The sequence below is a fragment of the Coffea eugenioides genome, chromosome 6 (assembly GCF_003713205.1).
Source record: "Coffea eugenioides isolate CCC68of chromosome 6, Ceug_1.0, whole genome shotgun sequence".
Taxonomy (NCBI): Eukaryota; Viridiplantae; Streptophyta; class Magnoliopsida; order Gentianales; family Rubiaceae; genus Coffea; species Coffea eugenioides.
The window spans coordinates 9,398,700-9,418,284 of record NC_040040.1 but is presented as its reverse complement, the minus strand read 5'-3'; the positions used below and the strand labels follow the sequence as shown (position 1 = coordinate 9,418,284).

At 36.2% G+C, this 19,585-nt stretch overlaps 2 protein-coding genes across 2 annotated transcripts; both read right to left on the bottom strand.

The window, feature by feature from the left end:
* Positions 1-384: 384 nt before the first annotated feature.
* Positions 385-2,756, bottom strand: LOC113773501 (aldehyde oxidase GLOX1). The gene is made up of 3 exons (XM_027318145.1): positions 2,292-2,756; positions 1,669-1,829; positions 385-1,543 (listed from the first exon to the last, which is right to left on the bottom strand). The coding sequence occupies exons 1-3, from the start codon at positions 2,754-2,756 to the stop codon at positions 385-387; spliced, it is 1,785 nt and encodes a 594-aa protein (XP_027173946.1).
* Positions 2,757-8,241: 5,485 nt separating this feature from the next.
* LOC113773001 (protein SPEAR1-like) lies at positions 8,242-9,945 on the bottom strand. The gene is made up of 5 exons (XM_027317519.1): positions 9,727-9,945; positions 9,454-9,555; positions 8,820-8,890; positions 8,465-8,552; positions 8,242-8,349 (listed from the first exon to the last, which is right to left on the bottom strand). Exons 1-5 carry the CDS (start codon positions 9,943-9,945, stop codon positions 8,242-8,244), a joined length of 588 nt encoding a protein of 195 aa, XP_027173320.1.
* Positions 9,946-19,585: the final 9,640 nt, after the last annotated feature.

The window sequence follows — 19,585 nt, the reverse complement described above, 5'->3', positions numbered from 1 at the left end:
CCTTTTCAAATCGATCATTTTTTATGTAACGAAATGAGAGAAAAAGGTTTATATCTGATCATGCATCAAGGGCTGGCTTGTGACTCTGTAGTATGTACCCTCAGACAATTTTTCATGTCATGGGATGAAGTGGCTGGCTATACCTACATTAGGTGATGGAATGCTTCTCTGGGCCTTTGATTTGCCAAAACGGAGAGCGTAAGACTAATATTTATCCCAAGCCGAGAGCCGTCTTTTTCTATTGGAATAAAGAAGATACCGAAGTTTATGGCTGTGACAATGGGCGACCAATAAGAAGATGAATCTCTACTCAAGAGAAGATAAATATCTTCACAAGAGAACCATATTGTTACAATGCTATTTATATATATTAAAGCTCTAAGCCTACATGATGTGCACCCACATTCCACGGCTTGGCACCCCGCGGTGAACAACAAAGAGCATATAGTACCCTGGAGGAGCAATCTTGCCGGACGGTGGTGCCACCGCCGTGATTTGCTGATTCGTCACCTGGGTCAGCCCCAAAACCAGCAATCTCTGGCTCTGAGAAAACCCATGGGTGGTGAATGGTGGTGGGTACATGGTCACCTTGATGTCAGACGCATCAACTTGATCATCCAACTTAATATTGACCACGAACTGTTGACCATATATCAATTGTTTATCAGATGCATCTTCAACAATTACAGGCCTGTGCTTATCAAGCTCAGGAGCCAAGTAAGGCGGTGTGAACTTCTCCACCCTCAATTCAGTAGGATACTTGACGTTGAAAGTGTAAAATTGGTGGGGATTGCTGCCCGCAACCAAGATCTTTCCATCTATCAACAACGCAGAAGTGGAGTGGTACATTCTCGCAATCTGCGTGGGCTTCAATGTCTTGAATCTCTTCCCTTTGGCTGCACTGGGACGATAGAGCACTGGCGTAAAGTTGGCATCATCTGCAGATTCCCATGCAGAGGTTCCTGCCTTTGCACCATTAAGCATCAGCACATCTCCCGTTGGAAGAAGCAAGGCATCGCCCATGGTTCTTCTTGATGGCATGATTTCCTTATCCCAGTCAGCATTTTCTTGGGTAAGGCTGAGTCTGTTGCAGTCGTTCAATGCTGGCAAGAATTTTCTGGGAGGGTTTTCGGCGTACTTGAAAGCATCATGGGCATTACCACCACAAACCATGACTTCAACGTCCACGTTATGGGAGCCATCTGCCGAAAGTTGGAGGGGCAAAAGCACGGACATTCCTGAAACAGGGTAGTTCCTGGATCCACCGGCCAACTCGGGGAGCTGTCGGATGGTCTCGCCGGTGTAGGGGTTGAGAATGATGGATTTGGAATTTGCAAAGACGTAGACGTTGCCATCAGGGAGTAAGTAAACAAATGGATAGAGATTGTTCTCTTTCTCATCTCTGGTCTCCCTAAGGAAAGGGAGTTGAAAGAGTCTTGGCTCGAATTGCAATTGGTTTTGCGGAACGATTTCATAGCTGAAAACATCACGTCCTCCGACCAGCAAAAAACTACCATCTTCTAGGGTTTGCTGACCCGAATACCTGTAATTATTACGAGGAATTAATTAACGAAACAGTTATTCATTTCTGTAGCATGAACGAACACAAATCCTTTGAAGGAAAAATAAGAGAGAGAGAGAGAGAAGATCATTCATAGATATTTATACCATCTGTTTTCCGCAAGGGCAACTTGGTTTTCCTGAAATTCGCAGTTATCGCAGGAAGTGTAAGTTCTAACAGCTCTCATTGCTTCAATGGCTCCCCCAGTGCTGATTATCTCTCCATTGGCTGCCAATCCTCCTGATGAGCACCAGGGATCGAACGAAAACTGAAAAAGAAGATAAGACCATTTAAATAGGAAGTTAGAGAGCACCTCTTTTTTAAAAAAAAAAAAAAAAAATTGTAATCTGTTTTCATTTTCAGTTTTTGTGCCATGGGTCATTTAATTTTTTATATAGGCTAGTAAACTACTGCTACTAGTACTATGTAAGTACTTTTAATTCACTCTTTACACCAGCTCCATCCGTCCAAGTATCATTATTGTTAATTGTGGATTATGCATGATGGATGAGGTAATTAGATATTTATAGCAAGGAACACTGATGCATGAAGGGAATATTATGCGTAATTTCATGTCACGCCGGTAAAATGTGTATCACGTAAGCGGACGAATTTATTTTTTGCATGCATTTGAGTATATTGAGTAGCAGCATGCATTTGAGTATGAGGTAAAGGGATATGGACCTCAATTTTAAGCTGGTAAAAAATCAAGACATAAACGAAAACAAACCTTCAATGGCCTGACGGATCCAGTCTCAGTATCATATTCTACCGCATGAGCGTAGCAGTCGATTAGACTGGCATTGTTGAAATTTGGGTGGCAATATGGAGGGTCGAACTGAAGTCCGGAAGGGCCAAGGTTGGTGGTGTCAAACCACACGGCTTTGTTGTTAGGCAGCAACTGGAACTGCATGGCTGAAACTCCAGCATTTTCAGAATGAATCTCCCAACGACCTCGAAAATTTGTAAGGAATTCGGGTTTCTTGCCAGAGGGCTGTTGGGTGCCATCAGGAGGTTGCTGGAAGCCATCAAAGTTACTGCCATCTTGGCCTCCAAAACCAAATTGAATGCTGCCGAAGGGATTTCTTATGCCAAGGGAGAAGCCATGCTTTTGGACTTGGTTGATGGGTGTCCCGGCAAAGGTGCCAAGGAACACAAGGGGAAGAACAAGAAAGGCTTTGAACAGAACAGCCATGAATTCCAAAATCCCCAATATCGGAGAATGCCCCTTTCACGGCTTCCGTGAAATATTTGTCTCCCTCTGCATGTCTCAATTTATAGGCCTGGCGCTTGTATGAGGAGTGTCAAATGTGTCGATTAGAGACAGAATATTTGAAGTACATTCCCAAATAAAGCCACATCCTAGTACAAAAATCTCAATTCTACCATATATTCCCCCTTTTTTTTTTAATTTCTCTTTTTCAAAGTGAAAATTTTGTACTAAAATCTCAAAAAAAAATATATTACTATAAGTAATATTTAGCTGTTAGTGGCATGATACCATACAAAAAATAATGTACCTTGCAGAATCTGTGGTATGGAATTTGTTCTTGAGGAGGAATGTGAGTTTTGGTCGGTGCACCCAAACCCCTTTTTTTTTTTTTTTTGTGGGGTTGGAAAAAAGTTTAGCGTGGCACTACGGTGACTTTGGTGAAAAGTAGGAGCCTTCTTCGAATGAGATGGTTTAGTGCTGCTTTTCACGCATAAAAAGGATGGCCGTTAACTTGTAACAGGGGACGGGAAGTAAAATGTTTGTTATTTAAGCAAATAAAACGGGTGGACTAACAAGTGTCTGGCGGCTCAATATGCCAAGGCTGGACTAACAAGCCTCCGAGTTGACGTGCCTTTTATCTTCCACTCTATATTTGGGTCTGGATTGGACTGGACTTAATTCTGAAATCTCATATCGGAGTTAGTATCAATCAATTTGGGCCACAGTATAGTTTGAACGGCAAATCATATTCATAATACAACAGTGTTTTAAAAAACAAAAAAAAAAAAGAAAAAAGAAGAAGAGTTCCAACTCTCAAATCTTTGAGTTTTCCCTTTCCCTATTATAAGACTTCGAATCTCGCTTAGACTTGGTGACACACACACCAAAAAAAAAAATAAAAAAAAAATGTAATGCTCATCAAGATTTCGGTGATGCTGAAGATTTCATCACTTCCATTGCGGAGATTGGCTTTGTCAATACGGTTGTACATTGCATGATAATGTAGTGATCTGAAAGTGGGCTAGACTCCAGAAGGAGCTGAATGTGTATGCAGAAAATAACTTATAGAAACTAAAACAATTGGAGATGAGAAATGCAAGTAGAATTGGCCAGCAGTTGAGGTTAGATGAGAAAATTTTCTTTCCTTTCGATTGGTCTTGTGTCATAATGCAATTTTCCGCGGATGACTATTAGCGCCTTCAAGGGGAGATATCTGAAGGTTAATGCAAAAAGTCCGTTAGCAGCAGCAGCAGCAGCAGCGCCGCTGGAAGTCTGGTAGTGGTAATATACATCTTCTGGCCGTGTTGTAGCTACAATCCCTTGTTCTTAGGAGTCAAGATAAGGTCTTATCCTTGGTATTTATCATGATAAGTTGATAAGTGGGCAAGATGTTATACTAAGATAAGTTGATAAGTGGGCAAGATGTTAAAAGGGAGACATGAGTTCTTTGTAGCAGCAAGGAATTCTACAGGCTGCATTTGGATGAATTGACAGATTTGATAAAAGATTTGAAAATCTTTTAAATCTCTTTCTTTAACTCCTTAGACTATTTAGAAGGTATTTAAGCTTATATATCATACAAATTCAGATGTCTATTGATCAAATGTTTGGTCAAATTTTTCAATCCAAATGATGCCTAAAACATTTTGGTCCCATGAACAATGACGGAGCCAAGAGGGTGCTGAGGGGGGCCAATTTTTTGAAAATTTTAATTCATAATATGTAAATATATGTATAACACAAAGTTGACCTCCCCTAATTTTTTACAATTTTAGTTTATATTATGAGAGTCTTTATATATATATATATGTGTGTGTGTGTGTGTGTGAATTAGCCACCTTTGATTTAATTTTTTCTTCAAAAAAAGTTATTTATTTTTTATTGTGCTAATTATTTCTTTCAACTGTTTAGGCTATTTAGAAGGTATTTAAGCTTATAAATCATACAAATTCAAATGTCTATTGATCAAATGTTTGGTCAAATTTTTCAATCCAAATGATGCCTAAAACATTTTGGTCCCATGAACAATGACGGAGCCAAGAGGGTGCTGAGGGGGGCCAACTTTTTGAAAATTTTAATTCATAATATGTAAATATATGTATAAGACAAAGTTGGCCCCTCCTAATTTTTTTACAATTTTAGTTTATATTATGAGAGTTTTTATATATATGTGTGTGTGTGAATTAGCCACCTTTGATTTAATTTTTTCTTCAAAAAAAGTTATTTATTTTTTATTGTGCTAATTATTTCTTTCAACTGTTTAGGCTATTTAGAAGGTATTTAAGCTTATAAATCATACAAATTCAAATGTCTATTGATCAAATGTCAATCCAAATGATGCCTAAAACATTTTGGTCGGACGAACACTATGATCTGAACAATGTCTTGCACCAAAACCCTTGGACATTAGAATTAGCTGATGTGTTCCTCTAGAAGTGCCAATTTTTTCTTGATGCGTCCCATCGGGCGTGCCAATCTGTTCGTGCAACCTGATAATGACAGGCTTGAATTCACACAATCTGTCAAGAAAACATGCACAAACGAATTGGCAGGCCTCATCAAGGCTTGTTGACGCTGTTGTTCTTGGAATCTTTAGCCCATTTGTTGACGGAAAATTGGGCAAAAAATGGGAGCAGTGCCAGAAGCTGGAGTCACTTGCTTGGTTTCAGAGGTCCAACTATTTGACCACAACTCAGTAACGAAACGGAAGGGATGTCGATCCATCTCCAGAATAGTACTGGGGAAGCAGGTAAAACATTGATTTCCAGGCTTCGTCAAATCAGCATTCCAGAAAATTAGTTCAACAATTTACATGTAGATTTGAGCATATAATCCAATGATAAATTTATCCAACGGTGAAAGCAACACTTCCATCAATTTTCACAGAACATTTGGTCAACCGTTAGCCTTCAAATCTTTTTTTTTTAACACATCAATAGGTTTTAATAACTCATCACATTAAAAGTCTGTGGAGAAGTGACTTTACTCACAAAACATTCCGAAAACCTAATTCTCTCTCTGTGAATAGTACGCAAAAACTAGTCGCATACATCAGTTTTCAAACTGCAACCATAGAAAGACTCAAGTGCATTCTGTCAGATAGCTATTTCGAGAATATTACCATGCATTCGTCTAGGCATTTTCGAACAAAATGGTAGAACCTTCAATTGCTTTATTTGTTAGGTTACGTTTTCTTAGGAAGCTCTGAGGGTGCTAATGAACTGCAACACTAACTTTTGACGGTTTAACTTGGATTTTGTTTTTCGTATTAGCAACTAGGAACTCAGCTGATGTGTAATAGAAGACTAGTCAAAAAGTTCAATGGAGGCTTGACTCCAAGGCAAATGACACGACTAAAACACATTTTCCGTGGTGTTTCAACCAAATCAATTACCCCCAAGTGCCAACTGAACTATTGAATCAGCTGGTGAACCACCAGCACACAAGGACACAATCTTTACTCTTAGAAAACACCAACCAAGTTTACAAGAACTCTATCTTTATTCAGTTACGCTTCTTTTAGAGACTACTCAATTAAGAAACACTGTAAGCAACATCTTTTGTGTAAACTGATGTCAAGCAATCCTCCCCGTATATTTGGATAAATTATGTAATAGCAGGAAGAGCAAGGATTGGCTATGCTCCTCTCAATGCCTACTTTGTTTAAGGTCAATGCATTTGAAGGTCGTGGCCTCAAATGCTTGTACACCTCTAGAATTTATAAGTTCTTATACACACGGTTCAAATATTTAAAACGTTCATCTTCTAAAAAGGGTGCTCTACGTTTCTAATTTTTTACATAGATTCTAAAAATGCATCATCAAAGAAGAGACAAGAAAACAAAGAAAGAGGAGGGATACATTTTGTAAACCATTTGACACCTAAGTCACTTAACAGGATTATTTTAGCTCACTGGTCCTAATCCTACCCCCAGTACAGTACTAGTATCTATGCGAAAACGGCACGGTCTACTGCCGAATGCCTAAGCTTATCAAAGCACGAATTGCTTTGCGCAAATGCCGCATGTGTCATCAAATAACAGCTCTTGCTGATTTTGAACGAATGAGCTTCTGAAGCTGTACTTACTAGTCTCCGGAACCACATTGTCAGTTGTCACTCTCTACATTTCTATGCATGGCAAACTGGTGTCAACCGGACACAGCTATATTATGCTTCATACTATAGCCAATCTGACCTAAGAAATCCTTCAAATTTTACTGGCCCTAGTGGGCAAATAAGGCAATTTTGGTTGCTTCAAAATAGTATCAACTATGATGCTCGACTCTGATTGGATTCTTGACAGTTTAGTACCAGAATATATCTCTTAATTGATTCAATCTGCAGCCAAATCATACAATGAGATGCAGCACTCTTCACTACTAACACAACATCACCCAGTAACATCACATTCTTTGCCAACGTTTATCCTGTCTTCTCCTTCAAAAGTGTATCAACTATGATGCTCGACTCTGATTGGATTCTTGACAGTCTAGTATCAGAATATATCTCTTAATTGATTCAATCTGCAGCCAAATCATACAATGAGATGCAGCACTCTTCACTACTAACACAACATCACCCAGTAACATCACATTCTTTGCCAACGTTTATCCTGTCTTCTCCTTCAAAAGTGTATCAACTATGATGCTCGACTCTGATTGGATTCTTGACAGTGTAGTATCAGAATATATCTCTTAATTGATTCAATCTGCAGCCAAATCATACAATGAGATGCAGCACTCTTCACTAATGCAACATCACCCAGTAACATCACATTCTTTGCCACCGTTTACCCTGTCTTCTCCTTCGGAGATGGTTAGGAAGGTTTTTCCTTGTGATATTGGGCAAATGAAAGGCAATGTTTCATGCTTCTAAGGCAACGGTCAACATAATTGGCAAAGCACTACCATTGCTATGTTCAAGTACACGGCTAATGTTTCACGCTCTACCCCGTGTGACTGTTTCCCAGACCACAATTATGGGACAAATATCCAACAAATCAATGATAATTACCCTCTTCCTAATAACTTAGGCGACTAAATCAAAGGTAAACACAAAAGTACGGCGCAAAAAGTTTTCCCGTTTACCGCGCGCAAAAGAAATTTTTACATCTTATAGTACTGAGTTTTTCTTATCAAGATTTTTTGTGTTCCCTCCTTTATTAACCTTCTTTAATAAAGTATGATGCTTTTGAACAGAAGGAATAAGAGAACAGAAATGATTCGTGTCATGAAACTCATTGTCCCGCATGTCAATCTTTGAACCTAACCAAAGGGTAAAAGCTATGTCAAATTATAAAATGTGTTGATTCATTGAAAGTCAATGTACCTTCAATTACACAGTGACAATCCAATTGCATAAACTTGTGCTGAATGAATTGTGCGAATTTTGGGCACGATACTATTCTACTTTGATAATTCATGAGGAAGAAAATCATGCACAGAGTATCACATGAAAAATATGTAGATTAAAGTGAAAGTCTAAGCTCCAAATCTAAGTCTTCACGGCAATTTGATTCAGAATTGTGACTACTTGAGTCGCTTCCGTCTCTCTTCCGCCTCTTTTCATACGAGTCCTGTTAGATGAATAGTGTCCAAACCAAAAGCAATTTGTTAGATGACACTGGAATTTATTTGGTGTCCTAGTTATCAACCATAACATTAATTTCATGTGACAATGTAGCTAAATACCTCTACTTGTAGGTCCAAGAGCTGTCTAGTCATGTTTGGTTGTGCATATTGTTGGGAATAATCGAAGAATGTGTTGCCCGGGGGCCATCTGATATTGTTGAATTCAAGAATTCTATCATTAATGGTATACACAAAAAAGCTACATACTTACTGACTGAAAAAATGAAGAGAAAAATAAATATTTCTTCATATTCAATTAAATTCAAGAAACTGAGACAAAGAATTAGGAAATTGCTCATAGAAGCTCTTCCAAAGAAAAAGATTTAAGATCATTATACTTCATTGAACCCAAAAGCCAAAAAAAAAAAAAAAAAGAGGTCAAATAAAATGTAATTCTCTTGGTATGCATTGGTACCTGGTTGTAGTGGTAGGCTGGGCATCTCCATATCTTATATTTGCTCTTCCTTCCAAGTCGCTCATTCCCATCTGAAAAACATAGTGATGATCAAACATAAGCGCAATTCACGCAAATTCGCCTCTTCTGATTTATAGAAGCATATCTTTTTTGGAAATCTGTGCTCAAGAAGTAGTTGCTGCATAATTTCTTGGAAGAAAAAAGACGCTATCTCCGAACACATGCATGCTAATTCATGGGCTAATTACGAAATTTCATTATTTCTTTTCTTCGCTCTACTAATAAATGAGGAAACTTTGAGCAGAAGGGCTAACTTAGGGTTTGATACAAGGAACTTGCAATCCGTTGGTAGACTTGAAACTTATATTACTACTACCATCTGTTTAGATCAATAAATCAGAAAAAGGGGATCAAGAAGGAGATGCTTTGGAGGTCAATCTACCAGCAGAAGCATGAGATAGTAAATAAGAATCCGTCGTCAACTATACCTGCATAGAACTATTCTTTTACCTTCCCCACCCTCCCCCAACCCAACCGTAGAGACTCATCGGGGCAAGACTTTTTTGGGCAGTCAAATGTGAAGAAATCGTCTGCTATGAAACATTTTTTCTCGACTACTAAAAAGTCTTCTTACCCCAATGTTTTGGTGGCTGGGGAAACCGTAAGAAGAGGAGGATGGCGTTGAATATGAGAGGGAAGACGATGATGAATAAGCTGTTTGAAGTCTCACATCCTCCTGCAAAAGAATGTATAATTATCAGCTCAAAAGTTCAAAAAAAAAAAAAAAGATTGATGCCAACAAAGACAACCCAAAACAAGAGGGGAAACAAAAAGAGAGGGGGGAAAAAGGGGGGGGGGTGTTGAAAAAGAAAAAAGAGAGAGATGTAGAAGTATATTTTATGGAGACCTGGCTGAGGTTAGGAGAATAGGGATTCTGAGCAGAAGGAAGATAACTAGAGCAGCCCATTTGGCTATGCAGTCTAATCTTCTCCAACTGAGCAACACCAAGGCCTCTTTGAGGTTGCTTGGGCTTGTCTGAGTTCCCCTTTCTGCCTTTTCTTGATGACCCTGACGAAGATGATCTTTCATTTCCTAAGTTTGGCTCGCCATAGTAACCGCTGCCCATATGTGTGTCTGTGTGTGTAGTTTTAGATGATGATTGGAGCAACAGTCGGAGATGGGATGGGATGAGATGAGATACACTGATAATTAAAGAGAGGAGAGAGAATCCCTTCTAACAACTTGTTGAAATGAAAATTTCTTGCTAACCTGTGCAGTGGAAGCAGAGATCTTCAACACCCTTTTTAAGCTGTCAACACTTTGAAGGCTAGTAATTATTGCATCGCTGGATCAGATTGTATCTAGATTTACAGGATTCATTAATGTATATATGGTTGGATTTTATACTGTTCTAGCTCATTTTTTTGTTGAAAACTTCCATAAAAAAAGAGCCCTATATTTAAAAATTAAAAATTTTTCTTGGCCACAATATTCATGGACTTGGAAGACAAAGCACTTGAAAGTGATTGTCTCTGATCTCTAAACTCATATAATAATCGTTTGTAATAAAACAACCACTCTCCAACGCTCTTCTTATTTGGCATTTGCACGCGCCGTTTTCACTGTCGACGCCATTCTCCTCCGGACAAAACTGCAGACAAATTAACATCTTAGATTGCACTTGTGAATTCATAATTGCATGGATTACAATAAAATTAAAAAGATATGAGTTAGTTTCACTTGCCTGTGGGTATCTATCCGGATTACGATCGACGGTCAAAAGATATATTTAAGCACCACCCTTTTGTTGAACGGTGGAAGTATGAGTTGGTCGTATTTATGGTGCAATATATGAAGAGGAAAATATGACAGTTTTAGAGACAACATGCCAATAGATAGAGTGCAATCCATTCTTGCCAAGCTCGATCTACATTAAGAAAAGATGGCGATGAGTAAAATAGGAACATAAGATATTTGCTTGTTGGGTCATACCATACAAGGACCACCATTTAGTATGCAATTTATTTTTTCATCAAACATATTATTTATGTCATACTACCTCTCTTCAATCCATATCATATCCTTCCTTTTTTTTGTGGATACCGATCCCATACTCGATGCTCAGCAACGTAAATACATAATTCCCATCGATTATTAGCTAGGGTAATTAAACGGAATTTGTCCCTTTAAATTGTCTCCAAGCGTAGTTTTTGAAAAGGAAAAAAAAAAAAAAAGAGAATATCTTTCAATTCTTGTGATTGCCCTTAAGTAGCTTATTTCACACCGTTGTCTCTCTCTTCATTAGTTTTAGATTTGTCAAAATACACGGAATGCAATCATGAATTGATCTTGCTCCTCCTTCACCACGAAATAATCCGAAATGAAACGTTTCAAGGTGTCCAGGCACTTTTTGCTCAAATTACACTTACACACACATATGAGAGAATGGGTGGGTGAATATATTAGCATAATGCTCTTACATATGAATAAGGGTTAATCCTAAAAACTCCCCCTAACGTTTGGTCAATTTTGCAGTTTGTCGCCTAACGTTTTATTTCTTTCACTTTATTCCTCGACTAATAGTCAAAGCAAATTTTTTATAACGGTAGTGACAATTAAAATGAAAAGGGCAATGGTATCCTCGAAAAAATAATGAATAGACAAAAATGCCCATAGGTTCAAATCCGATATTTTTTTTAATTTCCAAAAATATCCATCCTGATGGAGGGAAAAAAAAAACACGCTCCAGCTCTTAGGTTGGTTCTTCTATGCAGTATGATGAACAATATCTAGAGCAAGAGTAAGAAAATGAATTTGAAAAAGAATAGAACATTTTTTTTACCTATAAATTTTGTGGATGAAATAGAAATTTTTGGTGTGATTGATACTCAATAGATGCAAAAAAACTTGGCTTTGAAAATTTGTGAAGGTCGTTTTCGAATAATACATCAAGAGGGATGATTTGGTCACAAAATGGTTAAAATGGGGGTATTTCTGTGAACAATCATGTTTTAATGGTACATTTAATGAGTTAGACAGACATAAGGAATAAAGTGAGAGAAATAAAACATTTGGGGGTAAATTGCAAAATTAATCAAACATCAAAAGGGGCTTATTTTTGTCATATTAATGAGCAACTACTTAATCATGGATCAAGAGAATTGCATAAATTAGAGAACCCAATCCATCTCTCCTTTCCACTGCGTCCTTCCATCCTTTCAAAAGAAAAAAAAAACGACTATTTTCAAAGCTAAACAGGAAATTCAAAGGTACTACAAATTTAGACGGGCATAATGCGGGATTGATGAGAAAGAAAATTTAGATATTGGCTTGCGCCATTTATTTTAGCATAGCAAGTCAATCATTAGAAAGAAGTTAAGATTTTACCATGACCATGATTTCTCAACACTTTCATGGAAATTTGGAAATCTTATAGCATATTTTCTTGAAAATGATTTCAAGAGTTTATTTAAAGAATTAATATTTTATGCATTGACAGTATACTGATTTTTTTACACTAACAATTATGAATGTATGTCACGTATATATAATTTGAATTTTAAATTTGAACTGATCAAAAAAAATTTAAATTTGAATTAATGTTATATGACATGATTTATTTAAATTTTAAATTTAAATTCATATTATTTGATATGTTTTAAATCTATTAATATAAAAAAAATTATATATTGACAGTGTGGATCCATGCTACGTGGCGATTAGCTTGACTCTCACACTCTCCGCAACTTGTATGTATGACTACGTGCGCTAGGGTTACTTTATGTCCACTGTGGATCCATGGCAATTACTCTGGTCAAAAACCATATAAAAGCATATAATTCTGAGCTGCCTTGCACCAATAAACCAATATCTAATTGAGCTGTTCCACGCATGATTTGTGGGTCATATTTTATGAGTTGTTGTGTGGTGGAAAGTAAGTCCTATCATTTGTTAAACAGACATGTGAACTCACGCAAAAATTCAAAAGAAAAAAATAAAAAAGACAGCATCATTTCCTAAACATCACCAGTACTTGTATTTTCAATGTAAACCGAGGAGATGGACGGGGAAAGAGCAGGGAAAGTAAGGGCTCTGTGGTCCTTGCGCAGGGTTTGTAAAACAGAAGATAGGGTATATAACAGTAGTAGCGAATAAAACCACCGTCTTGGCCAAACACACTTTAATTTTTTTTTTTTTTTTGCTACAATGGTAACATTCTTATAACCTAATTTATCCTAAAGAATGGGAGTTTAAAGAGGTTATGTAAAAGGCTAACCTAATCTATCCTAGAAAGGAAGAGTTTAAAGAAACTGTGTAAAAAATTAACAGATACCGCAACGATAACATTTCTATAAACTAATCTATTCTAGGGAAAGGAGCGTCTAAAGAAACTATATAAGAGAATTAGGTATACAGATCTAACTAAATTAAAGAAGTGCCCAAATACCTCCTTTAAATTTTTTTCACTGTAAGTAGAATTCGAGCCACTAACCTATAACATTAGTTCCTTTTTTGTGGCCATATCGAGACAAAGCTCACTGGTTTCAAACACACTTTAATGACCCAACCCTTTTAAACCGTTCAACCAAAAAGTAAAGTAAACGAGACACGTAGTTGGATGGCAATATTGGCAGCACACTTGGTAACATTTTTTTTTTTTTTTTAAAGTCACACTTGGTAATCAACATTTCATCCCTTTGTTAATATATGGAGTAATAATTAGGATTTAAGAAAATACATTGGTCTCAATCAAAATGGCCATAAGACGCTCTTATGGCTCAGATTTGTCAAATCATATTTAATTCAGTTCATATTTGTGTCTAATTGTATGTCAATATTTCTTACACACTATTTGAATTAGTCTGTAATATTGTTGAGTTGTCTTATATCTTTTTCATAATTGTGAATTGATCGTAATTTTATTTAAAAAAAATAATTCATATATATTAATTTTTTTTAAGAATGATTTTTGTTTTTTTTTTTCGAAAACGATAATAATTGTATAACTTATTCTATCCCAAGTTATAGAGAAGGGGAAGTCTAAAGAGACTTGTATTAAGGGCTAGCAAGTATTCAGACCTGTATAAATCAAATGGGTGTTTTGACACCATCTTTAAATTTTTTTTGCTACAAGTGGAAGTTGAACCCCCACCCCCCGGCGCCTATAGTCCAAGTCCCTCTTTGGTGGACAGTGAGCCAAGCTCAATGGTTTTAAGAATGAATTTTGTTAATTAGTAAAAATTTACGAATCAACGATATTCTACTTGCAATTCGTTTTATCTTAACATCCAATTCAACCTTCCTTATTCACGAGAATAAAGTTGACATGACATGCATATATGATCAGCACGTGCACATGAGATGCCCGAGCATATTGGCCCGTGGCTACGTGTCAAACGCCAATGAAGCGCCAATGTGCCCAAGCGTCGGCATTGGAAGCAGAGTATTAATTAGTCGGGTTTTTCCAATGCAAGGTTGATTTGTATATGTTTTCTCATTCGAATTCAACTTTTACCATCGATTAAATTAGTATCACATGAATTTGGCAGTCGACGACATAATATGCCCACATACGACCGATTTAAGGATAAAGAATGATGAGGGAGAAAAGGGATTCTGGGCTCCAAGGATCGATGCCTGCCGCCTACGTCTCCAAAGATGCGTAAGTTTGCTGGGGTCCGAAGTCAATAAATTAAGAGGTTTTTCCATTAGTCAAATTCCAGAACCCAAAAAACTTGAATTAATTAAAACTACAGAAGAAGCATCAAGATGATGCCCAGCATCGCTCGTTTTCAAATTAATTGGTTCTGCCAACAATCAGGGATAAAAAGTTTGACATCCCAAATACTAAACGATTAAATATGTACTATTCAAATCCTCCTACGCTATTTCTTTCTTTCTTTCTTTCAAGCGGTCAAGAAATGGCCATTTTTTAGTGTCTTCTTGATATGTGTCACAACCACCCATGGCTAACGACGTCCAAACAGAATATATAGTCTTCTCCAAGCTTTTAGAAAAAAATAATAATAAATTTCCTGGTTTTTGTTTTTTATTTTGTTGAGCAGCTTCATAGGCTCTAACGCATAAAATAATAAGTCATATTTAAAGACAGTGGCTCATTTTTTATGAAACCGTATTATAATTTACAAAGGCCTTTGGCCCCTCAAACCTACCAGCGGAAATTTACAGAGGTATATAGGTTGCTTTAAACCAAAGCTTTTATACGTTATATCTCAATGCATACGAAATTCTGAATAGTAATACACAAAATTGTCTGCCTCGGGACTTGTTCTCTGATTAAAAAAAAAAGGTGTAATTAAATGCAAAAAAAAAAAAACCATTATAAATAATATAACACTCTAGTTTTATTGACTTCTCCAAATTTATCTACTACCAAAAGACGTTCGTTGGATTGATTTTTGATTCGATCCCTAGCTTAACAAGTTCAATCTTTCTTAAAAAGTTGTTCATGTTCCTTGTTTATATTTTATAATTAAATTTGGCTCACGCTGATTTGTAGCTTCGACCTGATCAGACTCGAACTTGAGCCACCAGACTTTTATAGAAGCTAGTCAAGAAGTATTTTGAGGGTACCTTTTTTGTCCGAGGAGGCTTTTGGGGTCAATAAATTAATATAAGCTGCACTTCATTTTTTTTCCTGCAGTAGATTTTTGAGGTAAAATACAAGCTAACATATTTGCGCTTTCCTGCCTTGCTCAATAGTTTTAATAGCTGTTTCCTAACCCACGAAAAGAGAAACATCGATTCCTGATAAGATAAAGTAAATAATTGCAGGGAATATGTTGATTAGGTTCGATTTGATGTTGTTTGGTGCATTGATTTGATTTAGTACAAAGAAAGACAGAATTAAGTGGGAGATGGAAAGATTGTAGAGAAGGAATATCTACTATAGATTGTGGGCACATGCAAAGCTACAAGAGAATGCATTATTCTTGCTATTTCCCAGCATCCGCAATCCTTCACTCATTTAGGTAACACTCCCTTTTCTTTTCCTTTTCTCACTTTGGCCGTTATTCCTCTAAAGCCAGTACTGATTCCTTAATTAAAATCGTAGAGTTATTAATTAGTGAACAGACAAAATTCTATATATTCACCTTTTAATAGCAAACAAACTTGTCATTCGCACCAAGTAAATCTATGCTCACTCCTAGTGATCAAATATGAAATAATACATGCATGAGAAGTTAGGCTACATGACAACAATGGTCATTGAACTTCTAGCCTATCTTCGTTTTTAGTCCCACAACTTTTAAATTAATGTTTTGTCCCCAACTAATGAACTTGGTTCAAAGTGGAACCTTTAGGCCAATGGCGATTTTCATGGCCCTTCCACCTCCCCTACCTCTCTCACGCCTCAAAAAAAAATCTTAATTTAGTGTTTATTTCTCCCATCTAATCTTAGAGATAACCAACCATATTAGCATAGCTAGTGGTTTTAGTGAAATAATTAATTGTTGGCTAGTTTGACTAACTGGACGTGACAACTTCAGTTCTACAAAATTATGCTCACTTTATATAACAACTTAATTATAAAAATATCGTCATTACCATCATGATCATTATTTTTCTTATAATGATTCCATTTAATAAAAAAATTACCAATAAACATTAAATCCAACATCGATATGAAACAATTTGACAGAAAATAAATACAAGAAAATATTTTTCATCAAATAGTATCTTATTTTAGAATAGTCACTATTATAGAAAATAAATTTTGATAATAAAATGATAAAAAGAACAAAATTAAACTACTGCATATATTGTTATTTTTTTTTATAAAAAAAGAATTCTTCTTTGCTTGCTTAACACTAAATTTGTTATTATAAGTCAAACAATTTAAATAATGCTTTATTTAACAATAACTCCTTCATTACATATTAGAATAGAATCCATGCTTGAATAAAATTGTTAAAATTAGTAGCTTTATAAATTTGAATTAGCTAAACTAGCTCAACTCTAAAATGCTTGCCCAAAACTGTTAAGTGGGACAATTTGCCTAGCCTTCGAACAAGGGAGGGGACAAACTAACATTACTCAAATCTTGAGGGGGTAAAAAGAAAAACTATCCTCGTTGAATTTGGTGTTCGGAACCATTTAAGCCAAATTGAGAAGCTTAACGACCCAATAGACATTTTAAAAATTAAGGGACCAAATGTTAAAATGGTAAAAGTTGAGGGACCATTGGAGTCTTTTACAAGAAAAGAGCTTAAGCGTCCATCTTTGCCGCTAAACCATGCTCTAGAGGGATTTATAATTGATTAATTAATTAAAACCGTATTGTGTGCAGAGACAAATCGATAAACATATCCGTCCAACCGCAGGCAGCTGGTCAGCATCTGCAGACAACGCCACCGGTTCCAAATCAATCCAACCACACACCGTATCAACCTCAATCCCATAAACAAATGAGATTCCCACTGATTATTTATAACTGCGTGCACTAGTACAGATTGCACAGGGAACTTGTACTTAATCCTCATCTTAACAGCTTTTGGGGTCTATGTGTCTCCAGGGTTACACTGCTGTTTTCTCGACTTTATGAGTTAATTAAGCAGGGAATCGTCGTCTAAAGATCTTCAAAAAGATTGACTTGTACTCTATCATCACATACATCATGATGATCCGGATCTTCTTCTTATGAACTTTGGACATTGTTGCAATAATAGATAAATAATAGTTGGCTGGGAAAAGCATTTCTTTTTCTTTTTATGTGAGCTTCATAAAATAAGTTGTTATTAAAATGAATATCAGAAAAAGAATCTGATAATATAATTCTTGATGAATCTGGTTATGCAACAGTTAACTTCCCTTGTTTAGTTTTGTTTAGTTTAGTTTCCACACCATAAGGAGGGCTAAGGAAAACATAATCGCATTGATTTTTCAATATGATCTATCTCATTCCGGCCTCAATTTCAATATATCTATTACGTTTCCCTTCTGAATTTGTTTTTAGCTTTTTTTTTTTCTGAAGAATCTCCAACAGTTGATGAGCATTCCAAAAAGCATTTACATACATTCAGATACTGTATAATATATAGCACAGAAGGTATAGGTAGTGCACCAAGTTTTAAGTTCGTACGGTTTGACGACTACAATTTTCGCATGCACGATACGAGTCGTCCGAGAGTTTTTAACATTGTTGAAGTTACTAACGTCAAAAAAAAAAAAAGGAAATAAGAAATAGAGTTGTATAATTTTTCTCCCCTAAAACTACTAAGTGCTACACGAGGATATTCACACACACACACACACAGATATACATGTTGTGAGCATAGTTATTAAACTCGGTCCGGAGAGGAGACCGGCGAAGGAGGTGGGTCAACGGGTCACTGGTTCAACCGGTGGGTAAAATTGTAATTATATCTTATAAATTTTGATATAGAATATATGATATAAATTGTAATAAATAATGTCCTAACAAATATTCATTTAATTTAATTTGCTATAGAATATTTAATTCATATAAGAATCAGCAAAACATAGATTTAATTAGTAATCCACCAAACTTCAAGTGTAAAATTTTATATGTTTACTGTAATTATCTAGGTTATTTACGAATTTTAAGTGCAAAAAATTATTAAAAACAATATTTGTCTTTAAAATAAATTATGTAATATGTTATTTTTGAAATTTATTTTATAATTTATAGAATATAGGGGTCATGAGTTTTATTAAAAGATTCCAAATAAATTTGTTTTGGAGAATTAAAAAAAATAAAGATAAAATTAACAAAACGTCATACAGCATAAGAATGGCCATTAATTAACAAGTAACAAAGTGGCATGGTGATGAGCATGTCATAAAGGTTCGAATCCAAGCAAAGGCTTGGAAAGACTTTTTTTCCTCAAAACCGGTTTGTCCACAAAACCGGCCGGGTTTTCGGTTTAATCCGATTGAACCGTCGATCCGTTGAAAAGTCAACGGTTCACTTGCAAAAACGATCTAATTAGAGAATCGGTCCGATTTAATGGTCAGTTCACCGGGTCGACCGGTCGAACTGTCAGGTCGGGTTTAATAACTATGGTTGTGAGTGATATCCTTTTTGTTATTGTTGAATCACGAAAAATCTTAAGGAAATAAATTTGTGGAGTCTTCTTATCAGTGTAGGGAAAAAAAAAATACTGTGTCCAATATGTTTACTTTCATTTCAATACATCGATAATTCCATGTATTCCCCCGCTCAAATATTTCTTTGGAGAAACTGAAGCCATCTATCTGTTTAGGAAATTGGAAAAGTTCTGGAGACATAACATCACAAAAGGCTGTAATGGTTGCCAAATAAACCTGTTATTTGATTCCCACCATACGGGATGCAAGTATAGTTATATGTGATGTTACAAGGTCTGGATTCTGCAACCAAATGATTGTGAATCTTTTGCAGACTCCCCCTGGAAGATGATCATGTTAATAGGAGATGTGGACATAATAATCTGGAAAGCATTGCTCAATGAGCTGGTAAGATTTGAAGTATCAGACCTGTTCCCCGGCAAGCATGTGCTTGTACGATACCAAGTTATGCATCCCTTGGAAAACAATCAAGAAAATCCCATTTCTGTTGCTCGCAGGACGTGGCAAAAATTTAATGGTCTCCCTCCCTCCCTCCCTCCCTGTAGTATTTCTTGTTCCGTCTCTTTTAAGTCATTCCTTAATTGGATGAGAGGTATGTGTGGGATGTGGAAGATTAATTATTAGTTGCAATTGCGCCATGATTCACTTCGCTCAACCTAATATATATATATATA